Source organism: Somniosus microcephalus, chromosome 14, assembly GCF_052327205.1.
Source record: "Somniosus microcephalus isolate GS21.2 chromosome 14, FLI_Smic_1.0, whole genome shotgun sequence".
NCBI lineage: Eukaryota > Metazoa > Chordata > Chondrichthyes > Squaliformes > Somniosidae > Somniosus > Somniosus microcephalus.
Window position 1 is genome coordinate 124,005,923 of NC_141000.1, and position 25,591 is coordinate 124,031,513.

Below are 25,591 nucleotides of genomic sequence, written 5' to 3' on the forward strand. Positions count from 1 at the left end.
CGTAACTACGCCCAGATTGACAGAGAGGCCCTCAGCCTAGTGTGGGGGGTGAAGAAGTTCAATCACTACCTGCACGGTCAAAAATTTACTCTACTAACCGATCATCAACCTCTTGTCTCCATTTTCAACCCTCAGAAGGGCGTACCGATAATGACAGCGCAACGGCTGCAGAGGTGGTCCCTTTTCCTAGGGGCACACCAATATGACATCGAGTACAAAGGAACTAAACAGCATGGGAATGCTGATGGATTGTCGCGCCTACCGTTGCCGACGGTGGAAGAAGAAGACCTTGCAGGGGATCCAATGGAGATATTCCACTCTACCATAGTCGAATGTCTCCCTGTGACGAATGCAAACATAGAAAAGGAAACACGAAATGACCCGACACTATCACGGGTCTATGATTTAACGGTGAAGGGATGGCCAGCACATGGCGAACCACTGCTGCCAGCATTCTCGCCGAGAAGAGAACAGCTGTCAGTGTGCAGAGGAACCTTGATGTGTGGATCCAGAGTAGTAATTCCACCTAAGTTGACGGATAGAGTGCTCAATGAGCTTCATGAGGGTCATCTGGGTGGGGTAAAAATGAAGAACTTAGTCAGAGCGTTTGGGTGATGGCCAGGAATCGATAGAGAAATCGAAGAGATGACCAAGAGCTGTGCAGGATGCCAGAAGGTCCAAAACGCCCCACCACAAGCTCCTCTACATCCATGGGAGTGGCCCTCATCTCCATGGCAAAGAGTGCACATTGATTTTGCTGGTCCCTTTATGGACTCGATGTTTTTAATTGCGGTGGATGCACATTCAAAGTGGCCAGAGGTAATAAAAATGTCCTCAACCACCACAGAAAAAACTATCACAGTTTTACGAACCATATTCGCCAGGAATGGGCTGCCTGAACAGATTTGCTCTGACAATGGACCACAGTTTGTGTCTGAAGAGTTCCGGAGGTTCTTAAAGAACAATGGTGTTAAGCATTACACATCTGCCCCATATCATCCAGCCACTAATGGATTGGCCGAGAGGTTTGTTCAAACATTCAAGAAGGCTATCAAGGCAATGTGTAATGAAGATATACCCCTACAACACAAGGTGGACAACTTCTTGTTTGCCTACCGGAATGCGACACATGCGGTTACCAACCAAACTCCAGCCATGATGTTCTTCAATCGAAGACTACGATGCCGCTTGGATTTGGTTAAGCCAAACGTCCGAAGAGATGTGGAGAACAGGCAGTTTCAGAATATGAATGAAGGACCGACCAGGAGTTTTAAGATAGGTCAACCAGTTTTGGCCCGGGACTACCGCACAGAGAAATGGCAGCCAGGAACGATTTGTACACGGCAAGGACCTCTCATGTATACCGTGGATGTGGGAGAGAGCATTGTAAGACGCCATGCTGACCAGATTCTAGAGTCACTGGAAAACGTCAACTCCACACCACGATCTGATACACCTGGCAATGAAATCGACGTACCAATTGCAGCTACCGCAGAATCGGTGATATTGGAAGCAGATGAACCAAGTAACGACATTGATCCCGACTCAACCTTGCCAGAAGAACCTGATACCTGTACCCCAAAGAGGCGTTATCCAGACAGAATCAGGAAGCCTCCTCAAAGACTGAACTTATAATTGCTTAAACTCAACCAATGTATCTAGCAACCGTAATTGTGATTGTAATTAGTTATCATTTAGTTGTTAAATGAATGTTATGTACTGTTTATCTAAAAGGGGAGGAATTGTTGTGTATGTACCTTTAAGAGAATAACTGGTCTCAGACTGCAGTACCGGCAGTGACCACCCCTGTATAAAAGGCGCTAGTAAGCCTCTGTAGTTTCAGTTTCCCGATTGACTCCTTTCAGTAAAGACTTGTTTTGTTCAGCTCCTGCTGTCCATGTCTCAATCATACACGGACATAATAGTGGTGAGCCGCCTTCTTGAACCGCTGCAGTCCGTGTGGTGAAGGTGCTCCCACAGTGCTGTTAGGGAGGGTGTTCCAGGATTTTGACCCAGCGACGATGAAGGAACGGCCGATATATTTCCAGGTCAGGATGGTGTGTGGCTTGGATGGGAACTTGGAGGTGGTGGTGTTCCCATGCGCCTGCTGCCCTTGTCCTTCTAGGTGGAAGAGGTCGCGGGCTTGGGAGGTGCTGCCGAAGAAGCCTTGGCGAGTTGCTGCAGTGCACCTTGTAGATGGTGCACATTGCAGCCACGGTGCGCCGGTGGTGGAGGGAGTGAATGTTTAAGGTGGTGGATGGGGTGCCAATCAAGCGGCTGCTTTGTACTGGATGGTGTCGACTCCAACTTGGTTAACCCTTAACTGCTCTAAGGAGTTACATCCGAGACAACTAGGGATGGGTAATAAATGCTGGCCTTGCCAGCGATTCACATACCCCAAGAATTACATTTTAAAAAAGTCACAACAGATTGTTTCTATTCCTCCTTTCCCAGTCGGAACTGCCACCTTTGTGTGCCGTAGGTAAGATCTCTCCAACTGTGCGCAGATAAGTCACTATACACCAGGATAATTCATCCTAGCTACTACATTTCAGGTATAAGAACATAAGAAATAGGAGCAGGAGTCGGCTATTCGGCCCCTCGAGCCTGCTCCCTAATTCAGTAAGATCATGGCTGATCTTTTACCTCATCTCCATTTTCCTACACTATCCCCATATCCCTTGATTCCCTTAATATCCAAAAATCTATCGATCTCTGTCTTGAATATACTCAACGACTGAGCCTCCACAGCCCTCTGGGGTAGAGAATTCCAAAGATTCACCACCCTCTGAGTGAAGAAATTTCTCCTCATCTCAGTCCTAAATGGTCGACCCCTTATCCTGAGAGTGTGCCCCCTAGGTCTAGACTCCCCAGCCAGGGGGAAACATCCTCCCTGCATCTACCCTGGGGACTTGCAGGTGACATGTTTTTACAATAGGGAACTATTCACTCTGACGCTAAAGGATAGATTCAATGCTCCCACACCTGTAGTGAGTGGCTGTTGCCGAAGAGAGCATGGCTCAGAGATAGAACTACAACATCGCAGTGTTCATTCTTCGGGGGATAGCTGAATTCACTCCGAAATGCTTGAAGAGCTGAATGGCACTCGCAACAACAACAACTTGCATTTATATAGCGCCTTTAACGTAGTAAAATGTCCCAGGGCGCTTCACAGGAGCGATTATCATACACATTCTGACACCAAGCCATATAAGGAGATATTAGGACAGGTGACCAAAAGCTTGGTCAAAGAGGTAGGTTTTAAGGACCGTTATGTTAAAGGCATAATGCTTGGTTGTCCCTCTCTCTGTGTGTAATGGTTCTGGTTCCCGTGTTTCTGTTCTGTGTAGGATTTTTATTCCACATTCCTTCTGAATGGCTACCAGAGTCTGGATGATATCAAGGACCTCAACGAGAGTCAGCTCATCGAACTTAACATCACAGATGCAGAACTCAGAGCAAAGCTCCTGACCGCCGCTCATCAGGATTATGATGGTAAGGACGATATTTGTACTTCTGCCTGTCACTGTTACTCTGTCAGTCTGGAGACATGAAGGTGAATGAGTCCTTATATCACACCATCACTTCCTCTCATTGCACTGTTAAGTCGCACAAGGATAGTCCTATGCCCCTAAGATGGTCTTCAGATCTTATCCCCCATCGATTTCTTCTGTCTCATATTTGCATTTAGTATCTCTAAATTTATCTTATGTTCCATTCTTTGCTCCTGAACTATTCATAGAGGGTGGTGGGGGTGGGAGGTGTGTGGCAGAGGCGGAGTGGGTTGATGGCAACAACTGGAGGCTGGGTAGTTCCTCATAGGTGGAAGAGGAAAATCAGAGCATGGGTCAGTGTCTGGATTCAGTGTCTGGTGTCCCAAACCGAATAAGAGGCAGGGCTGGAGGAAGAAGATGAGGGTGAGGGGACAGAATTATTTCTGATTCTTGCCCATCAGCTCCATCCTTGCTGACCTACAGTCACTCCCTGTCCACCGTTACATTAAACTTAAAATCTTCATCCTCACCTACAAGTCACTCCATGACCTCGCCCCACCCTATTTCTGCAATCTCCTTCAGGCTTACATCTCCTCCCATGTCCTCTGGCCTTCTGACTCTATCCCTCACTCTGTTCCTTCTTTGGTTGGAGAGCCTTCAGCCCCCTCGGGCCCTAATCTTGCAAACTCCCCTCCGTATAAACCCTCCCCCTCTGCACTTACATAGAAACATAGAAGATAGGAGCAGGAGTAGGCCATTCGGCCCATCGAGCCTGCTCCGCCATTCAATGCGATCATGGCTGATCATCCAAATTCAGTACCCTGTCCCTGCTTTCTCCCCATATCCCTTGATCCCTTTAACCTTAAGAAATATATCCAACTCCTTCTTGAATATATTTAATGAATTGGCCTCACTGCCTTCTGTGGTCGAGAATTCCACAGGTTTACCACTCTCTGGGTGAAGAAATTCCTCCTCATCTCTGTCCTAAATGGCCTACCCCTTATCCTTAGACTGTGACCCCTGGTTCTGGACTCCACCGCCATTGGGAACATCCTTCCTGCATCTAGCCTGTCTAGTCCTGTTAGAATTTTATACGTTTCAATGAGATCCCCTCTCATCCTTCTAAACTCCAGCGAGTACAAGCCCAATCGACCCAATCTCTCCTCATACGTCATTCCTGCCATCCTGGGTATCAGCCTGGTGAATCTTCGCTGCACTCCTTCCATGGCAAGAACATCCTTCCTCAGATAAGGCGACCAAAACTGCACACAATACTCAAGGTGTGGTCTCACCAAGGCCCTGTACAACTGCAGCAAGACATCCTTGTTCCTGTACTCAAACCCTCTCGCTACGAAGGCCAACATACCATTTGCCTTCTTAACCGCCTGCTGCACCTGCATACTTACCTTCAGCGACTGGTGCACAAGGACACCCAGGTCTCGTTGCACTTCCCCTTTTCCCAATCTATTGCCATTCAGATAATAATCTGCCTTCTTGTTTTTGACACCAAAGTGGATAACCTCGCATTCATCCACTTCCCTCACAAACCTTTGGAAGCCTTCCCAGAGGGCAATGGAAATGAAAATGGAGAGAGATGTAAAATGGGCTGCCGATTCGCTAGCACACAATTACCCAGTATATGTCCAAGTCGGGATGATGTGTGTGTGCGACTCGGAGGAGAACTTGGAGCTGACAATGAGGGACGCTCCTGCTGCCCTTGTCTTTCTAGGTGGTGGAGGCCGTGGGAAGTGACTTCTGGGGCTGGACCTGTTCCCACTCTATAAAGGCGGTGATCAAATTTGTGGTCGCTATTGAGGCCTCACTGCTATCAGCCCCCAGTTCCACCATATTTAAATGTTATATAATATTCATTCTCGGGGTGTGGGTGTCACTGGCAAGGCCAGCATTTATTGCCCCTCCCTAGTTGCCCTTGAGAACGTGGTGGTGAGCCGCCTTCTTGAACTGCTGCAGTCCGTGTGGTGAAGGTACTCCCACAGTGCTGTTAGGGAGGGAGTTCCAGGATTTTGACCCAATGATGGTGAAGGAACGCCCGATATATGTCCAAGTCAGGATGGTGTGTGTGACTCAGAGGTAGCGGAGTTTCCATGCACCTTCTAGGTGGTGGAGGTGGCGGGTTTGGGAGGTGCTGGTGAAGAAGCCTTGACGAGTTGCTGCAGTACCTCCTGCAGCCAAGGTACCTGCCCTAATCAACCTATTTAAAGTAAAAGACACATTCACTGAGCCTAAAGGCACTGTCCAAAAACTTCTCCTGAATAACTATAAGTTCAATCAGTACCAGCCACCTCGAGCGGCAGAAAGAGTAACACTGCAGCCCCCCCACCCCAACCACAAAGTACTGAGAAGCCACAGATACAAGAAGGTAGATCCCATCCTCATTCAACACTCCCTATAAATGGCTGCCTTAGCATCTAAACAGAAGAACTTGTATTCTTATCGTGCCTCTCACAACCTCAGGTTGTCCCGAAGTGCTTTACAGTCAATGAAGTGCAGTCACTGTTGTAATGTAGGAAACGCAGCAGCCAATTTGCACACAGCAAGCTCCCACAAACAACAATGAAATAATAACCAGGTAATCTGTTTTTTTAGTGACGTTGGTCGAGGGATAAACATTGGCCAACGACAAACTCCCCGATTGTTCTTCGAAAATTAGCCACGAGGGGGCCTCGGTTTAACGTCTCATTTGAAAGACAGCACCTCTGACAGTGTAGCATTCCTTCAGTACTGCACCGAGAGTGTCAGCCTGGAATTTGTGCTCAAGTCTCTGGAGTGGGACGTGAACCCATACCTTCTGACTCAGAGGCGAGAGAGAGTGCGACCCACTGAGCCACAACTGACATGAGATTTCCCTGTTAAATGCAAAGCTGTGGATCCAACAGCTTCTGATAACGGACATTTTCCGATGGTGACAAGAAGTTGCCAGTTAGCTGCTTTAATCTGAAGGTCTGCTGATTCTGCAAAAATGGTTGGTAGATAAAAGAGTGGTTATCAGTTTGTGTTGGAACTGTCTTTATGCTGTCACCAACATCCTGTGTGAGATCACGTTGCTTCTGATCTAATCATCTTCCAGCCACTGAAAGTCATGTTTAAAGTTTAGTAACACCAGTCGTGGGCTGCTATCTTAAGGCAGAAAAACACCTGAGGTTGAGAAGACCACATAAATGGGCAAGTAGTCATTCACTGACGCCAAGACTGGCTGATTGTAGAGGGAAGGGGAAATTGAGAGGTGAGGAATTCCATAGCTTTGAGGTTCTAGAGGCAGTTGGTTATGTTTCTGAGGAGTGAGAGGACTAAAATATTGGGAGAAGGTGGGTAGGTGGGATTGAGGGATATGGGGAGAAGGTGGGTAGGTGGGGTTGAGGGATATGGGATATGGGGAGAAGGTGGGGTTGAGGGATATGGGGATAAGGTGGCTAGGTGGGGTTGAGGGATATGGGGAGAAGTTGGGTCGGTGGGGTTGAGGGATACGGAGAGAAGGTGGGTAGATGGGGTTGAGGGATATGGGGAGAAGGTAGGTAGGTGGGGTTGGGGATATGGGGAGATGGTGGGTAGGTGGGGTTGAGGGATATGGGGAGAAGGTGGATAGATGGGGTTGAGGGATATGGGGAGAAGGTGGGTAGATGGGGTTGAGGGATATGGGGAGAAGGTAGGTAGGTGGGGTTGGGGATATGGGGAGATTGTGGGCAGCTGGGGTTGAGGGATATGGGGAGATGGTGGGTAGATGGGGTTGAGGGATATGGAGTGAAGGTGGGTAGATGGGGTTGAGGGATATGGGGAGAAGGTAGGTAGGTGGGGTTGGGGATATGGGGAGATGGTGGGTAGGTGGGGTTGAGGAGTATGGGGAGAAGGTAGGTAGGTGGGGTTGGGGATATGGGGAGAAGGTAGGTAGCTGGGGTTGGGGATATGGGGAGATGGTGGGAAGGTGGGGATGAGGGATATGGGGAGAAGGAGGGTAGATGGGGTTGAGGGATATGGGGAGATTGTAGGGAGGTGGGGTTGAGGGATATGGGGAGATGGTGGGTAGGTGGGGTTGAGGGATATGGTGAGAAGGTGGGTAGGTGGGATTGAGGGATATGGGGAGATGGTGGGTAGATGGGGTTGAGGGATATGGAGTGAAGGTGGGTAGATGGGGTTGAGGGATATGGAGTGAAGGTGGGTAGGTGGGGTTGGGGATATGGGGAGATGGTGGGTAGGTGGGGTTGAGGGATATGGGGAGAAGCTGGGTAGGTGGGGTTGGGGATATGGGGAGATGGTGGGTAGGTGGGGTTGAGGGATATGGGGAGAAGGTAGGTAGGTGGGGTTGGGGATACGGGGAGATGGTGGGTAGGTGGGGTTGAGGGATATGGGGAGAAGGTAGGTAGGTGGGGTTGAGGGATATGGGGAGAAGGTGGGTAGGTGGGGTTGGGGATATGGGGAGATGGTGGGTAGGTGGCGTTGAGGGATATGGGGAGAAGATGGGTAGGTGGGGTTGAGGGATATGGGGAGAAGGTGGGTAGGTGGGGTTGGGGGTATGGGGAGATGGTGGGTAGGTGGGGTTGGGGATATGGGGAGAGGGTGGGTAGATGAGGTTGAGGGATATGGGGAGAAGGTGGGTAGGTGGGGTTGGGGATATGGGGAGATGGTGGGTAGATAATGTTGAGGGATATGGGGAGATGGTGGGTAGATGGAGTTGGGGATATGGGGAGAAGGTGGGTAGGTGGGGTTGGGGATATGGGGAGAAGGTGGGTAGGTGGGGTTGGGGATATGGGGAGATGGTGGGTAGATGGGGTTGAGGGATATGGGGAGAAGGTGGGTAGGTGGGGTTGAGGGTTATGGGGAGATGGTGGGTAGGTGGGGTTGAGGGATATGGGGAGATGGTGGGTAGGTGGGGTTGAGTGATATGGGGAGATGGTGGGTAGGTGCGGTTGAGGGATATGGGGAGAAGGTGGGTAGGTGAGGTTGGGGATATGGAGAGATGGTGGGTATGTGGGGTTGAGGGATATGGGGAGAAGGTGGGTAGGTGGGGTTGGGGATATGGGGAGAAGGTGGGTAGGTGGGGTTGGGGATATGGGGAGAAGGTGGGTAGGTGAGGTTGAGGGATATGTGGAGAAGGTGGGTAGGAGGGGTTGGGGATATGGGGAGAAGGTGGGGATGTGGGGTTGAGGGATATGGGGAGAAGGAGGGTAGATGGGGTTGGGGTTTTGGGGAGAAGGTGGGTAGGTGGGGTTGAGGGATATGGGGAGAAGGTAGGTAGGTGGGGTTGAGGGATATGAGGAGAAGGTGGGTAGATGGGGTTGAGGGATATGGGGAGAAGGTAGGTAGATGGGGTTGAGGGATATGGGGAGAAGGTGGGAAGATGGGGTTGAGCGATATGGGGAGAAGGTGTGTAGATGGGGTTGAGGGATATGGGGAGAAGGTAGGTAGATGGGGTTGAGGGATATGGGGAGACGGTGGGTAGGTGGGGTTGAGGGACATGGGGAGAAGGTGGGTAGGTGGGGTTGGGGATATGGGGAGAAGGTGGGTAGATGGGGTTGGGGATATGGGGAGAAGGTGGGTAGATGGGGTTGAGGGATATGGGGAGAAGGTAGGTAGGTGGGGTTGGGGATTTGGGGAGATGGTGGGTAAGTGGAGTTGAGGATATGGGGAGATGGTGGGTAGATGGGGTTGGGGATATGGGGAGATGGTGGGTATGTGGGGTTGAGGAATGTGGGGAGAAGGTGGGTAGGTGGGGTTGAGGATATGGGGAGATGGTGGATGGATGGGGTTGGGGGTATGGGGAGTTGGTGGGTAGATGGGGTTGAGGGATATGGGGAGAAGGTAGGTAGGTGGGGTTGGGGATATGGGGAGATGGTGGGTAGGTGGGGTTGAGGATATGGGGAGATGGTGGGTAGATGGGGTTGGGGATATGTGGAGATGGTGGGTAGGTGGGGTTGAGGGATGTGGGGAGAAGGTGGGTAGGTGGGGTTGAGGGAAATAGGGAGAAGGTGGGTGGGTGGGGTTGGGGATATGGGGAGATGGTGGGTAGGTGGAGCTGAGGGATATGGGGAGAAGGTGAGTAGGTGGGGTTGAGGGATATGGGGAGAAGGTAGGTAGGTGGGGTTGGGGATATGGGGAGAAGGTGGGTAGATGGGGTTGAGGGATATGGGGAGAAGGTGGGTAGGTGGGGTTGAGGGATATGGAGTGAAGGTGGGTAGTTGGGGTTGAGGGTTATGGGGAGAAGGTGGGTAGGTGGGATTGGGGATATGGGGAGAAGGTGGGTAGATGGGGTTGAGGGATACGGAGAGAAGGTGGGTAGGTGGGGTTGAGGGATATGGAGTGAAGGTGGGTAGGTGGGGTTGAGGGATATGGGGAGAAGGTGGGTAGGTGGGGTTGGGGATATGGGGAGAAGGTGGGTAGATGGGGTTGAGGGATATGGGGAGAAGGTAGGTAGGTTGGGTTGGGGATATGGGGAGATGGTGGGTAGGTGGGGTTGAGGATATGGGGAGATGGTGGGTAGATGGGGTTGGGGATATGGGGAGATGGTAGGTAGGTGGGGTTGAGGGATATGGGGAGATGGTGGGTAGGTGGGGTTGAGGATATGGGGAGATGGTGGGTAAATGGGGTTGGGGATATGGGGAGATGGTAGGTAGGTGGGGTTGAGGGATATGGGGAGAAGGTGGGTAGCTGGGGTTGGGGATATGGGGAGAAGGTGGGTAGATGGGGTTGAGGGATATGGGGAGAAGGTGGGTAGATGGGGTTGAGGGATATGGGGAGAAGGTAGGTAGGTGGGCTTGGGGATATGGGGAGATGGTGGGTAGGTGGGGTTGAGGAGTATGGGGAGAAGGTAGGTAGGTGGGGTTGGGGATATGGGGAGAAGGTAGGTAGCTGAGGTTGGGGATATGGGGAGATGGTGGGTACGTGGGGATGAGGGATATGGGGAGAAGGAGGGTAGATGGGGTTGGGGATATGGGGAGATTGTGGGCAGGTGGGGTTGAGGGATATGGGGAGATGGTGGGTAGATGGGGTTGAGGGATATGGAGTGAAGGTGGGTAGATGGGGTTGAGGGATATGGGGAGAAGGTAGGTAGGTGGGGTTAGGGATATGGGGAGAAGGTAGGTAGCTGGGGTTGGGGATATGGGGAGATGGTGGGTAGGTGGGGATGAGGGATATGGGGAGAAGGAGGGTAGATGGGTTTGAGGGATATGGGGAGATTGTGGGGAGGTGGGGTTGAGGGATATGGTGAGAAGGTGGGTAGGTGGGATTGAGGGATATGGGGAGACGGTGGGTAGATGGGGTTGAGGGATATGGGGAGATGGTGGGTAGGTGGGGTTGAGGGATATGGTGAGAAGGTGGGTAGGTGGGATTGAGGGATATGGGGAGATGGTGGGTAGATGGGGTTGAGGGATATGGAGTGAAGGTGGGTAGATGGCGTTGAGGGATATGGAGTGAAGGTGGGTAGGTGGGGTTGGGGATATGGGGAGATGGTGGGTAGGTGGGGTTGAGGGATATGGGGAGAAGCTGGGTAGGTGGGGTTGGGGATATGGGGAGATGGTGGGTAGGTGGGGTTGAGGGATATGGGGAGAAGGTAGGTAGGTGAGGTTGGGGATATGGGGAGATGGTGGGTAGGTGGGGTTGAGGGATATGGGGAGAAGGTGGGTAGGTGGGGTTGAGGGATATGGGGAGATGGTGGGTAGGTGGGGTTGAGGGATATGGGGAGAAGGTGGGTAGGTGGGGTTGGGGATATGGGGAGATGGTGGGTAGGTGGCGTTGAGGGATATGGGGAGAAGATGGGTAGGTGGGGTTGAGGGATATGGGGAGAAGGTGGGTAGGTGGGGTTGGGGATATGGGGAGATGGTGGGTAGGTGGGGTTGGGGATATGGGGAGAGGGTGGGTAGATGGGGTTGAGGGATATGGGGAGAAGGTGGGTAGGTGGTGTTGGGGATATGGGGAGAAGGTGGGTAGGTGGGGTTGAGGGTTATGGGGAGATGGTGGGTAGGTGGGGTTGAGGGATATGGGGAGATGGTGGGTAGGTGGGGTTCAGGGATATGGGGAGATGGTGGGTAGGTGCGGTTGAGGGATATGGGGAGAAGGTGGGTAGGCGAGGTTGGGGATATGGAGAGATGGTGGGTATGTGGGGTTGAGGGATATGGGGAGAAGGAGGGTAGATGGGGTTGAGGGATATGGGGAGAAGGTGGGTAGGTGGGGTTGAGGGATATGGGGAGAAGGTAGGTAGATGGGGTTGAGGGATATGGGGAGAAGGTGGGTAGATGGGGTTGAGCGATATGGGGAGAAGGTGTGTAGATGGGGTTGAGGGATATGGGGAGAAGGTGTGTAGATGGGGTTGGGGTTTTGGGGAGAAGGTGGGTAGGTGGGGTTGAGGGATATGGGGAGAATGTAGGTAGGTGGGGTTGAGGGATATGAGGAGAAGGTGGGTAGATGGGGTTGAGGGATATGGGGAGAAGGTAGGTAGATGGGGTTGAGGGATATGGGGAGAAGGTGGGTCGATGGGGTTGAGCGATATGGGGAGAAGGTGTGTAGATGGGGTTGAGGGATATGGGGAGAAGGTAGGTAGATGGGGTTGAGGGATATGGGGAGAAGATGGGTAGGTGGGTTGAGGGATATGGGGAGAAGGTGGGTAGGTGGGGTTGGGGATATGGGGAGATGGTGGGTAGATGGGGTTGAGGGATATGGGGAGAAGGTGGGTAGGTGGGGTTGGGGATATGGGGAGATGGTGGGTAGATAATGTTGAGGGATATGGGGAGATGGTGGGTAGATGGAGTTGGGGATATGGGGAGAAGGTGGGTAGGTGGGGTTGGGGATATGGGGAGAAGGTGGGTAGGTGGGGTTGGGGATATGGGGAGATGGTGGGTAGATGGGGTTGAGGGATATGGGGAGAAGGTGGGTAGGTGGGGTTGAGGGTTATGGGGAGATGGTGGGTAGGTGGGGTTGAGGGATATGGGGAGATGGTGGGTAGGTGGGGTTGAGGGATATGGGGAGATGGTGGGTAGGTGCGGTTGAGGGATATGGGGAGAAGGTGGGTAGGTGAGGTTGGGGATATGGAGAGATGGTGGGTATGTGGGGTTGAGGGATATGGGGAGAAGGTGGGGAGGTGGGGTTGGGGATATGGGAGAAGGTGGGTAGGTGGGGTTGGGGATATGGGGAGAAGGTGGGTAGGTGAGGTTGAGGGATATGTGGAGAAGGTGGGTAGGAGGGGTTGGGGATATGGGGAGAAGGTGGGGATGTGGGGTTGAGGGATATGGGGAGAAGGAGCGTAGATGGGGTTGGGGTTTTGGGGGAGAAGGTGGGTAGGTGGGGTTGAGGGATATGGGGAGAAGGTAGGTAGGTGGGGTTGAGGGATATGAGGAGAAGGTGGGTAGATGGGGTTGAGGGATATGGGGAGAAGGTAGGTAGATGGGGTTGAGGGATATGGGGAGAAGGTGGGGATGTGGGGTTGAGGGATATGGGGAGAAGGTGTGTAGATGGGGTTGAGGGATATGGGGAGAAGGTAGGTAGATGGGGTTGAGGGATATGGGAGAAGGTGGGTAGGTGGGGTTGAGGGACATGGGGAGAAGGTGGGTAGGTGGGGTTGGGGATATGGGGAGAAGGTGGGTAGATGGGGTTGGGGATATGGGGAGAAGGTGGGTGATGGGGTTGAGGGATATGGGGAGAAGGTAGGTAGGTGGGGTTGGGGATTTGGGGAGATGGTGGGTAAGTGGAGTTGATGATATGGGGAGATGGTGGGTAGATGGGGTTGGGGATATGGGGAGATGGTGGGTATGTGGGGTTGAGGAATGTGGGGAGAAGGTGGGTAGGGGTGGGGTTGAGGATATGGGGAGATGGTGGTTGGATGGGGTTGGGGGTATGGGGAGTTGGTCGGTAGATGGGGTTGAGGGATATGGGGAGAAGGTAGGTAGGTGGGGTTGGGGATATGGGGAGATGGTGGGTAGGTGGGGTTGAGGATATGGGGAGATGGTGGGTAGATGGGGTTGGGGATATGTGGAGATGGTGGGTAGGTGGGGTTGAGGGATGTGGGGAGAAGGTGGGTAGGTGGGGTTGAGGGAAATAGGGAGAAGGTGGGTGGGTGGGGTTGGGGATATGGGGAGATGCTGGGTAGGTGGAGTTGAGGGATATGGGGAGAAGGTGGGTAGGTGGGGTTGAGGGATATGGGGAGAATGTGGGTAGGTGGGGTTGAGGGATATGGGGAGAAGGTGGGTAGGTGGGGTTGAGCGATATGGGGAGAAGGTAGGTAGGTGGGGTTGGGGATATGGGGAGAAGGTGGGTAGATGGGGTTGAGGGATATGGGGAGAAGGTGGGTAGGTGGGGTTGAGGGATATGGAGTGAAGGTGGGTAGTTGGGGTTGAGGGTTATGGGGAGAAGGTGGGTAGGTGGGATTGGGGATATGGGGAGAAGGTGGGTAGATGGGGTTGAGGGATACGGAGAGAAGGTGGGTAGGTGGGGTTGAGGGATATGGAGTGAAGGTGGGTAGGTGGGGTTGAGGGATATGGGGAGAAGGTGGGTAGGTGGGGTTGGGGATATGGGGAGAAGGTGGGTAGATGGGGTTGAGGGATATGGGGAGAAGGTAGGTAGGTTGGGTTGGGGATATGGGGAGATGGTGGGTAGGTGGGGTTGAGGATATGGGGAGATGGTGGGTAGATGGGGTTGGGGATATGGGGAGATGGTAGTTAGGTGGGGTTGAGGGATATGGGGAGATGGTGGGTAGGTGGGGTTGAGGATATGGGGAGATGGTGGGTAAATGGGGTTGGGGATATGGGGAGATGGTAGGTAGGTGGGGTTGAGGGATATGGGGAGAAGGTGGGTAGCTGGGGTTGGGGATATGGGGAGAAGGTGGGTAGAAGTGGTTGAGGGATATGGGGAGAAGGTGGGTAGATGGGGTTGAGGGATATGGGGAGAAGGTAGGTAGGTGGGCTTGTGGATATGGGGAGATGGTGGGTAGGTGGGGTTGAGGAGTATGGGGAGAAGGTAGGTAGGTGGGGTTGGGGATATGGGGAGAAGGTATTTAGCTGGGGTTGGGGATATGGGGAGATGGTGGGTAGGTGGGGATGAGGGATATGGGGAGAAGGAGGGTAGATGGGGTTGGGGATATGGGGAGATTGTGGGCAGGTGGGGTTGAGGGATATGGGGAGATGGTGGGTAGATGGGGTTGAGGGATATGGAGTGAAGGTGGGTAGATGGGGTTGAGGGATATGGGGAGAAGGTAGGTAGGTGGGCTTGGGGATATGGGGAGATGGTGGGTAGGTGGGGTTGAGGAGTATGGGGAGAAGGTAGGTTGGTGGGGTTAGGGATATGGGGAGAAGGTAGGTAGCTGGGGTTGGGGATATGGGGAGATGATGGGTAGGTGGGGATGAGGGATATGGGGAGAAGGAGGGTAGATGGATTTGAGGGATATGGGGAGATTGTGGGGAGGTGGGGTTGAGGGATACGGTGAGAAGGTGGGTAGGTGGGATTGAGGGATATGGGGAGACGGTGGGTAGATGGGGTTGAGGGATATGGGGAGATGGTGGGTAGGTGGGGTTGAGGGATATGGTGAGAAGGTGGGTAGGTGGGATTGAGGGATATGGGGAGATGGTGGGTAGATGGGGTTGAGGGATATGGAGTGAAGGTGGGTAGATGGGGTTGAGGGATATGGAGTGAAGGTGGGTAGGTGGGGTTGGGGATATGGGGAGATGGTGGGTAGGTGGGGTTGAGGGATATGGGGAGAAGCTGGGTAGGTGGGGTTGGGGATATGGGGAGATGGTGGGTAGGTGGGGTTGAGGGATATGGGGAGAAGGTAGGTAGGTGGGGTTGGGGATATGGGGAGATGGTGGGTAGGTGGGGTTGAGGGATATGGGGAGAAGGTGGGTAGGTGGGGTTGAGGGATATGGGGAGATGGTGGGTAGGTGGGGTTGAGGGATATGGGGAGAAGGTGGGTAGGTGGGGTTGGGGATATGGGGAGATGGTGGGTAGGTGGCGTTGAGGGATATGGGGAGAAGATGGGTAGGTGGGGTTGAGGGATATGGGGAGAAGGTGGGTAGGTGGGGTTGGGGATATGGGGAGATGGTGGGTAGGTGGGGTTGGGGATATGGGGAGAGGGTGGGTAGATGGGGTTGAGGGATATGGGGAGAAGGTGGGTAGGTGGGGTTGGGGATATGGGGAGATGGTGGGTAGATGGAGTTGGGGATATGGGGAGAAGGTGGGTAGGTGGTGTTGGGGATATGGGGAGAAGGTGGGTAGTTGGGGTTGGGGATATGGGGAGATGGTGGGTAGATGGGGTTGAGGGATATGAGGAGAAGGTGGGTAGGTGGGGTTGAGGGTTATGGGGAGATGGTGGGTAGGTGGGGTTGAGGGATATGGGGAGATGGTGGGTAGGTGGGGTTCAGGGATATGGGGAGATGGTGGGTAGGTGCGGTTGAGGGATATGGGGAGAAGGTGGGTAGGCGAGGTTGGGGATATGGAGAGATGGTGGGTATGTGGGGTTGAGGGATATGGGGAGAAGGAGGGTAGATGGGGTTGAGGGATATGGGGAGAAGGTGGGTAGGTGGGGTTGAGGGATATGGGGAGAAGGTGGGTAGATGGGGTTGGGGTTTTGGGGAGAAGGTGGGTAGGTGGGGTTGAGGGATATGGGGAGAAGGTAGGTAGGTGGGGTTGAGGGATATGAGGAGAAGGTGGGTAGATGGGGTTGAGGGATATGGGGAGAAGGTAGGTAGATGGGGTTGAGGGATATGGGGAGAAGGTGGGCAGATGGGGTTGAGCGATATGGGGAGAAGGTGTGTAGATGTGGTTGAGGGATATGGGGAGAAGGTAGGTAGATGGGGTTGAGGGATATGGGGAGAAGATGGGTAGGTGGGTTGAGGGATATGGGGAGAAGGTGGGTAGGTGGGGTTGGGGATATGGGGAGAAGGTGGGTAGATGGGGTTGGGGATATGGGGAGAAGGTGGGTAGATGGGGTTGAGGGATATGGGGAGAATGTAGGTAGGTGGGGTTGGGGATATGGGGAGATGGTGGGTAAGTGGGGTTGAGGATATGGGGAGATGGTGGGTAGATGGGGTTGGGGATATGTGGAGATGGTGGGTAGGTGGGGTTGAGGGATGTGGGGAGAAGGTGGGTAGGTAGGGTTGAGGGAAATAGGGAGAAGGTGGGTGGGTGGGGTTGGGGATATGGGGAGATGGTGGGTAGGTGGAGTTGAGGGACATGGGGAGAAGGTGGGTAGGTGGGGTTGAGGGATATGGGGAGAAGGTGGGTAGGTGGGGTTGAGGGATATGGGGAGAAGGTGGGTAGGTGGGGTTGAGGGATATGGGGAGAAGGTAGGTAGGTGGGGTTGGGGATATGGGGAGAAGGTGGGTAGATGGGGTTGAGGGATATGGGGAGTAGGTGGGTAGGTGGGGTTGAGGGATATGGAGTGAAGGTGGGTAGTTGGGGTTGAGGGATATGGGGAGAAGGTGGGTAGGTGGGATTGGGGATATGGGGAGAAGGTGGGTAGATGGGGTTGAGGGATACGGAGAGAAGGTGGGTAGGTGGGGTTGAGGGATATGGAGTGAAGGTGGGTAGGTGGGGTTGAGGGATATGGGGAGAAGGTGGGTAGGTGGGGTTGGGGATATGGGGAGAAGGTGGGTAGGTGGGGTTGGGGATATGGGGAGAAGGTGGGTAGGTGGGGTTGGGGATATGGGGAGAAGGTGGGTAGGTGGGGTTGGGGCTATGGGGAGAAGGTGGGTCAGTGGGGTTGAGGGATATGGGGAGAAGGTGGATCGGTGGGGTTGAGGGATGTGGGGAGAAGGTGGGTAGGTGGGGTTAGGTTTATGGGGAGAAGGTAGGTAGATGGGGTTGGGGATATGGGGAGAAGGTGGGTAGGTGGGGTTGGGGATATGGGGAGATGGTGGGTAGGTTGGGTTGAGGGATATGGGGAGAAGGTGGGTAGGTGGGGTTGGGGATATGGGGAGAAGGTAGGTAGGTGGGGTTGAGGGATATGGGGAGAAGATGGGTAGGTGGGGTTGAGGGATATGGGGAGAAGGTGGGTAGGTGGGGTTGGGGATATGGGGAGAAGGTGGGTAGGTGGGGTTGGGGATATGGGGAGAAGGCGGGTAGGTGGGGTTGGGGATATGGGGAGAAGGTGGGTAGGTGGGGTTGGGGCTATGGGGAGAAGGTGGGTCGGTGGGGTTGAGGGATATGGGGAGAAGGTGGATCGGTGGGGTTGAGGGATGTGGGGAGAAGGTGGGTAGGTGGGGTTGGGGATATGGGGAGAAGGTAGGTAGATGGGGTTGGGGATATGGGGAGAAGGTGGGTAGGTGGGGTTGGGGATATGGGGAGATGGTGGGTAGGTGGGGTTGAGGGATATGGGGAGAAGGTGGGTAGGTGGGGTTGGGGATATGGGGAGAAGGTGGGTAGGTGGGGTTGAGGGATATGGGGAGAAGGTGGGTAGATGGGGTTGAGGGACATGGGGAGATGGTGGGAAGGTGGTGTTGGGGATATGGGGAGAAGGTGGGTAGGTGGGGTTGGGGATATGGGGAGAAGGTGGGTAGATGGGGTTGGGGATATGGGGAGAAGGTGGGTAGGTGGGGTTGGGGATATTCGGAGATGGTGGGTAGGTGGGGTTGGGGATATGGGGAGAAGTTGGGTCGGTTGGGTTGGGGATATGGGGAGATGGTGGGTAGGTGGGGTTGGGGATATGGGGAGAAGGTGGGTAGATTGTGTTGGGGATATGGGGAGAAGGTGGGTAGGTGGGGTTGGGGCTATGGGGAGATGGTGGGTAGGTGGGGTTGGGGATATGGGGAGAAAGTGGGTAGGTGGTGTTGGGGATATGGGGAGAAAGTGGGTAGATGGGGTTGGGGATATGGGGAGAAGGTGGGTAGGTGGGGTTGAGGGATATGAGGAGAAGTTGGGTAGGTGGGTTTGAGGGATATGAGGAGAAGGTGGGGAGGTGGGGTTGACGATATGGGGAGAAGGTGCGTAGGTGGGGTTGGGGGATATGGGGAGAAGGTGCGTAGGTGGGGTTGGGGGATATGGGGAGAAGATGGGTAGGTGGGGTTGAGGGATATGGGGAGATGGTGGGTAGGTGGGGTTGAGGGATATGGGGAGATGGTGGGTAGGTGGGGTTGAGGGATATGGCGAGAAGATGGGTAGGTGGGGTTGAGGGATATGGGGAGAAGGTGGGTAGGTGGGGTTGAGGGATATGGGGAGAAGGTGGGTAGTTGGGGTTGGGGATATGGGGAGAAGGTGGGTAGGTGGGGTTGGGGATATGGGGAGAAGGTGGGTAGATGGGGTTGGCGATATGGGGAGAAGGTGGGTAGGTGGGGTTGGGGATATTCGGAGATGGTGGGTAGGTGGGGTTGGGGATATGGGGAGAAGCTGGGTCGGTGGGGTTGGGGATATGGGGAGATGGTGGGTAGGTGGGGTTGGGGATATGGGGAGAAGGTGGGTAGATTGTGTTGGGGATATGGGGAGAAGGTGGGTAGGTGGGGTTGGGGCTATGGGGAGATGGTGGGTAGGTGGGGTTGGGGATATGGGGAGAAAGTGGGTAGGTGGTGTTGGGGATATGGGGAGAAAGTGGGTAGATGGGGTTGGGGATATGGGGAGAAGGTGGATAGGTGGGGTTGAGGGATATGAGGAGAAGTTGGGTAGGTGGGTTTGAGGGATATGAGGAGAAGGTGGGGAGGTGGGGTTGACGATATGGGGAGAAGGTGCGTAGGTGGGGTTGGGGGATATGGGGAGAAGGTGCGTAGGTGGGGTTGGGGGATATGGGGAGAAGATGGGTAGGTGGGGTTGAGGGATATGGGGAGATGGTGGGTAGGTGGGGTTGGGGAATATGGGGAGAAGGTGGGTAGGTGGGGTTGGGGATATGGGGAGAAGGTGGGTATGTGGGGTTGAGGGATATGGGGAGAAGGTGGGTAGGTGGGGTTGAGGTTTTGGGGAGAAGGTGGGTTGGTGGGGTTGAGGGATATGGGGAGAAGGTGGGTAGGTGGGGTTGAGGGATATGGGGTGAAGGTGGGTAGGTGGGGTTGAGGGATATGGGGAGAAGGTCGGTAGGTGGGGTTGAGGGAGGTGGGGAGAAGGTGGGTAGGTGGGGTTGGGGATATGGGGAGAAGTTGGGTCGGTGGGGTTGAGGGATATGGGGAGATGGTGGGTAGGTGGGGTTGCGGATATGGGGAGAAGGTGGGTAGGTGGGGTTGGGGATATGGGGAGAAGGTGGGTAGGTAGGGTTCAGGGTTATGGGGAGATGGTGGGTAGGTGGGGTTGGGGATGTGGGGAGAAGGTGGGTAGATGGGGTTGGGGATATGGGGAGAAGGTGGGTAGGTGGGGTTGAGGGATATGGGGAGAAGGTGGGTAGGTGGGGTTGAGGGATGTGGGGAGAAGGTGGGTAGGTGGGGTTGGGGATATGGGGAGAAGGTGGGTAGGTGGGGTTGAGGGATATGGGGAGAAGGTGGGTAGGTGGGGTTGATGATATGGGGAGAAGGTGGGTAGGTGGGGTTGAGGGATATGGGGAGAAGGTGGGTATGTGGGGTTGGGGATATGGGGAGAGGATGGGTAGGTGGGGTTGGGGATATGGGGAGAAGGTGGGTAGGTGGGGTTGAGGGATATGGGGAGAAGGTGGGTAGGTGGGGTTGGGGATATGGGGAGAAGGTGGGTAGGTGGGGTTGAGGGATATGGGGAGAAGGTGGGCAGGTGGGGTTGGGGATATGGGGAGATGGTGGGTAGGTGGGGTTGGGGATATGGGGAGAAGGTGGGTAGGTGGGGTTGAGGGATATGGGGAGAAGATAGGTAGGTGGGGTTGAGGGATATGGGGAGAAGGTGGGTAGGTGGTGTTGGGGATATGGGGAGAAGGTGGGTAGGTGGGGTTGGGGATATGGGGAGAAGGTGGGTAGGTGGGGTTGGGGATATGGGGAGAAGGTGGGTAGATGGTGTTGGGGATATGGGGAGAAGGTGGGTAGGGGGGGTTGGGGATATGGGGAGATGGTGGGTAGGTGGGGTTGGGGATATGAGGAGAAGGTGGGTAGGTGGGGTTGGGGATATGGGGAGATGGTGGGTAGGTGGGGTTGGGGATATGGGGAGAAGGTGGGTAGGTGGGGTTGGGGATAAGGGGAGAATGTAGGTAGGTTGGGTTGGGGATATGGGGAGAAGGTGGGTAGGTGGGGTTGAGTGATATGGGGAGATGGTGGGTAGGTGGGGTTGGGGATATGGGGAGAAGGTGGGTAGGTGGAGTTGGGGATATGGGGAGAAGGTGGGTAGGTGGGGTTGGGGATATGGGGAGAAGGTGGGTAGGTTGGGTTGGGGATAAGGGGAGAAGGTGGGTAGGTGGGGTTGGGGATATGGGGAGAAGGTGGGTAGGTGGAGTTGGGGATATGGGGAGAAGGTGGGTAGGTGGGGTTGGGGATATGGGGAGAAGTTGGGTAGGTTGGGTTGGGGATAAGGGGAGAAGGTGGGTAGGTGGGGTTGGGGATATGGGGAGAAGGTGGGTAGGTGGGGTTGAGGGATATGGGGAGAAGGTGCATAGGTGGGGTTGGGGATATGGGGAGACGGTGGGTAGGTGGGGTTGAGGATATGGGGAGAAGGTGGGTAGGTGGGCTTGGGGATATGGGGAGATGGTGGGTAGGTGTGGTTGGGGATATGGGGAGAAGGTGGGTAGATGGGATTGAGGGATATGGGGAGATGGTGGGTAGGTGGGGTTGGGGATATGGGGAGAAGGTGGGTAGATGGGATTGAGGGATATGGGGAGATGGTGGGTAGGTGGGATTGAGGGATATGGGGAGAAGGTGGGTAGGTGGGATTGAGGAATATGGGGAGATGGTGGCTAGGTGGGGTTGGGGATATGGGGAGAAGGTGGGTACGTGGGGTTGGGGATATGGGGAGAAGGTGGGTAGATGGGGTTGAGGGATACGGAGAGATTGTGGGTAGGTGGGATTGAGGGATATGTGGAGAAGGTGGGTAGGTGGGATTGAGGAATATGGGGAGATGGTGGGTAGGTGGGGTTGGGGATATGGGGAGAATGTGGGTAGATGGGATTGAGGGATATGGGGAGATGGTGGGTTGGTGGGATTGAGGGATATGGGGAGAAGGTGGGTACGTGGGATTGAGGAATATGGGGAGATGGTGGCTAGGTGGGGTTGGGGATATGGGGAGAAGGTGGGTAGGTGGGGTTGGGGATATGGGGAGAAGGTGGGTAGATGGGGTTGAGGGATACGGAGAGATTGTGGGTAGGTGGGATTGAGGGATATGGGGAGAAGGTGGGTAGGTGGGATTGAGGAATATGGGGAGAAGGTGGGTAGGTGGGGTTGGGGATTTGGGGAGAAGGTGGGAAAGGCAGTCAGGGCTTTGGATCAATTTCACATCCAAAGCACCTCGGATAATGCAGCACACCCTTCGTATGCTGGAGTGAAACCCAGAGCATTTGCCCAAGTATTAGTGCAGGGCTTGGAACGCACAACCAACTGACTCCCAGCATTACCCAACTTTCTTTACTTCGTGACAAATCACCATGGATAAGGAGAATGATATCTACGGACTTTTGTTTTACAGTTCTAAGTGAAGAGGAAGAGAAAAGCGATGTCATAACTCAGAGTCAACCCTCCGACCTCAACCCCGACCAGTCACACTTGATGGAGTGTCCCAGAGACTCTGGATGTTACGCTACCTCTGAAATCTCAGACAATGGGAAAGAAGACTTAGATTTGGAGAGCCTGCCGGAGATGGTTGAAGGTGCCTCCCTTGCCGACTGATTGCATTGGGATTCATCAAGTTGTACAGTTTCGAAGCATGCAGTGGGAGCCCGTGGATACCGAGAGGGTTTTTGTTCTCTTTGTATTGATATCTATGGGCACACATTGAACACGGCTTCCTTTATTTAATTCGAATCTACAAGGGAAAGTGATAGGCACAGTTTGGATTCACTCTGCGACCTCCCCAAAAACACTGAACACCTGTTAAAAAAAATTCATTGATTGGCAAATTATTTCAACTCAATGAGTGACCTGTGATTTGACCTTGTTTAATTTTGTTTATTATATTTCAAAAGGAAATTGGATAAATACTTGAAAGGGAAAAATTTACAGGACTATGGGGAAAGAGCCGGGGGAGTGGGACTAATTGGACAGTTCTACCAAAGAGCCGGCACAGACACAAATGGCCTCCATCTGTGCTGTATCATTCTATGATTCTTTGATATCCTGGGAGACGCTCGGACCAAGATCACTTGTCTACTAGGACCGGTGACCCACGCTGGTGCAAAGATTGGCTAAACAAATTGACTGAGTCAATGCTCAATGCCAAAATGGAACAATTGAGTGGCTAGATGAGTTACAAATTGGAAAAACCGAATGACTAGTAAAACTGATGAAAGCTGAACCTTTAACGGATGTGCATTTGGAGAACTTGAGCTCCGCGGGGATGAAAGCGTTCCTCCATTCCACCCCCTCCAAGCACCAGCAGAGACCTCCTGCAGCACAATGAGGTGCAGCTAGTTCTCCACCATCTTGGTTCCCTCTCCCATGTCCCAAAGATTGAGCTGACGAAGCTTAGCGTCTGCGGTTTCCAAATTTCCAAATCGGCTGGGCCGCGTCTCCATTTCTTTATCCCAGCTAAGGGTGTAGACGGGAATAGGGAATTGGCAAGGCAAATAGATTGTGTAATGACGAGCCAGTGGACTTTGTGAAAATGGATGGCTTGGCCTTTGAACTTGAGGACTATGTCATAAAAAGGATGTTTTTAATGGGGAGATATTTTGTCGAACCCTTTCCACTTGTTGAAGCACCATAACACCAAGAGGGAAGTTGTGCCAAAACCCATGTTTGCTCGTGATGGGCAAAGGGTTACCAACTCTGGTTGGATGTCTTCCTGGACGTTTCATTGCATGGCATGCCACCTCAAACTGCCCCACCCCAACGCTCCCACCATGGTCGCCTGACACGTCCATCCTCGCGGCGTCCCGCCTTCACTGGCCAGTTGGAAAGCGAATAAACTCTTCATGACTTGATTGGCTGACTCTAGACTGTCAGTCAAAGAGCCTTTTTTTTCCCCAACTCCAATATTTCGATAACCAATAAATGAAAGTAGTCAACGAAAATGATAGAACCACACAATTTTATTAACTGCCCCCTAATGATTTTTATCCCAGGCGTTGCTCCCAGCAGTACTGGAGATTAATCTTTAATACCTGGAGGCTCCAGCGCAACCCTGGAGGGTTGGTATTGCTAGGTGGGAAAAGTGTTGAACTGAAGGGGGTAGAATTTCCGCGGGGGGGTTTTTCCGCAACTTTGGGGTTTCTTCATGGGACGGGGTGGGGGTGGTTTCTGTCAAAGTTATTGCAGGAAATCAGGAGAATCCGGCAGAAGTTCCACCGTGGAGAATATAAATGGATTCAAGATGCAATTGGGCATTACCTGGGGAGAGAAGGTGACTGAGGGTTGAGGGTGGGTGCGGGTGGTCCATGTAAAAAAGGAGAGGCTTGTTAGGGCTTAACTTCCTTTTCCTGTTCCCAAATAATTCTTACGGGCTTACAAAGTTCATGAAAGGAAAATTATAAGTGGCAGCTCTGGCAACACGATTAATGATTCACCCTACAGCATATCGGCACACAGGGAAATACCATACTGGGAAAGACTCTGAGGTACCTGCAGCTGATCCTACGCACATACAGATACACGCAGACATACAAAGACACACACATACATACAAATAAACACAGAAGCATACATACGCAGAAACACACACACGCAGCACATGTACAGACATTACAGGAAGATGTGATCGCACTAAAGAGGGCACAGGGGAGATTTACGAGGATGTTGCCTGGGCTGGGGAACTTTAGCTATGAGGAAAGAGTGGATAGGCTGGGGTTGTTTACTTTGGAACAGAGGAGGCTGAGGGGAGACTTGATTGAGGTGTATAAAATTATGAGGGGCCTAGATAGAGTGGATAGGAAGGATCTATTTCCCTTAGCAGAGAGGTCAATAACCAGGGGGCATAGATTTAAAGTAATTGGTAGAAGGATTAGAGGGGAGTTGAGGAGAACTTTTTTCCCAGAGGGTGGTGGGGGTCTAGAACTCACTGCCTGAAAGGATGGTAGAGGCAGAAACCCTCATCGCATTTAAATAATACTTGGATATGCACTTGGAGTGCGATAACCTACAGGGCTACGGACCAAGAGCTGGAAAGTGGGATTGGGCTGGAGAGCTCTTTGTCGGCCGGCACAGACACGATGGGCCGAATGGCCTCCTTCTGTGCCATAAATTTCTATGATACAGAGATACATGCAGGAGTACAAACGTACACACATACACAAATATACACACACACATACAAACACACACACATGCAGATAGAGACAGATATACACAGACATAGACACGTACACTCAGACATACCTATACACACAGTAAACTGCAACCACTGCTCTACTCTTTTAACTTTTCAAATGGTAAATGCAAACAAAAACGATTGACTTTGTGTATTTTGTTTGGCGTACCTAGGTGTGTGACCTTTAACCCGGTGGTAGCAACGTCCCTTTGCTCTCTCCCTCTCCTCATCAGTCTGTGTCTTAAGCTTAGTTTAAACTTTTTCTGTGTACATATTTATTAGATTTTTGTATTTTATCTGTGTAGATTTGACACGATAGTTTCTGAATTTCCTGTGTTTTTATGTCCCAGCTTAAATTGTTCCCTCCTTACTGTTGTATTCTGCATTTCGGATCTTCAATAAAACTATCTGAAGACATTCTGAATTCTTTAAACGTAGCTCAGTGAATAAATTATAAGATTTAAAAAATATTTGTAGAAGACTAAATGTGCATGTTTCGCGAATAAAGCTGCCAACAATTATCTTGTGCTCAGAAACCATGGCCGTTTCTCCACTGTGTCAAACGGATTCTGATTGGAGGCTTGTTTGGAATTACATTTATTCCCGGTTCAGGAAGGGAAATATTCCTCGGGTTCATAGGATCAGGAAGAGGCCATTCAGCCCCTCGAGCCTGTTATGCCATTCAAGTAGATCAGGGCTGCTCTGTATCTCAGCTCCATTTACCCGCCTTGGTTCCGTAACCCTTAATAACCCTTGTCTAACAAAACTCTATCAATCTCAGTGTTGAAATGTTCAATTGACCCCCCGGCCTCAACAGCTTTTTGGGGAGAGAGAGTTCCAGA

At 52.9% G+C, this 25,591-nt stretch overlaps 1 protein-coding gene across 4 annotated transcripts in view; it reads left to right on the forward strand.

Moving 5' to 3' along the window:
• LOC147107894 (SAM domain-containing protein SAMSN-1-like) overlaps nt 1–25,167 on the forward strand; it is a 185,268-nt gene extending 160,101 nt beyond the window's left edge. For all 4 annotated transcript variants that reach the window (XM_086007280.1, XM_086007281.1, XM_086007282.1 and 1 more), the window contains 2 exons: nt 3,351–3,495; nt 21,975–25,167. In XM_086007280.1, coding sequence (XP_085863406.1) covers nt 3,351–3,495; nt 21,975–22,174 — 345 coding nt within the window. In that variant the 3' untranslated portion in view covers nt 22,175–25,167. The remainder of the gene's footprint in view (nt 1–3,350; nt 3,496–21,974) is intronic.
• Nucleotides 25,168–25,591: the final 424 nt, after the last annotated feature.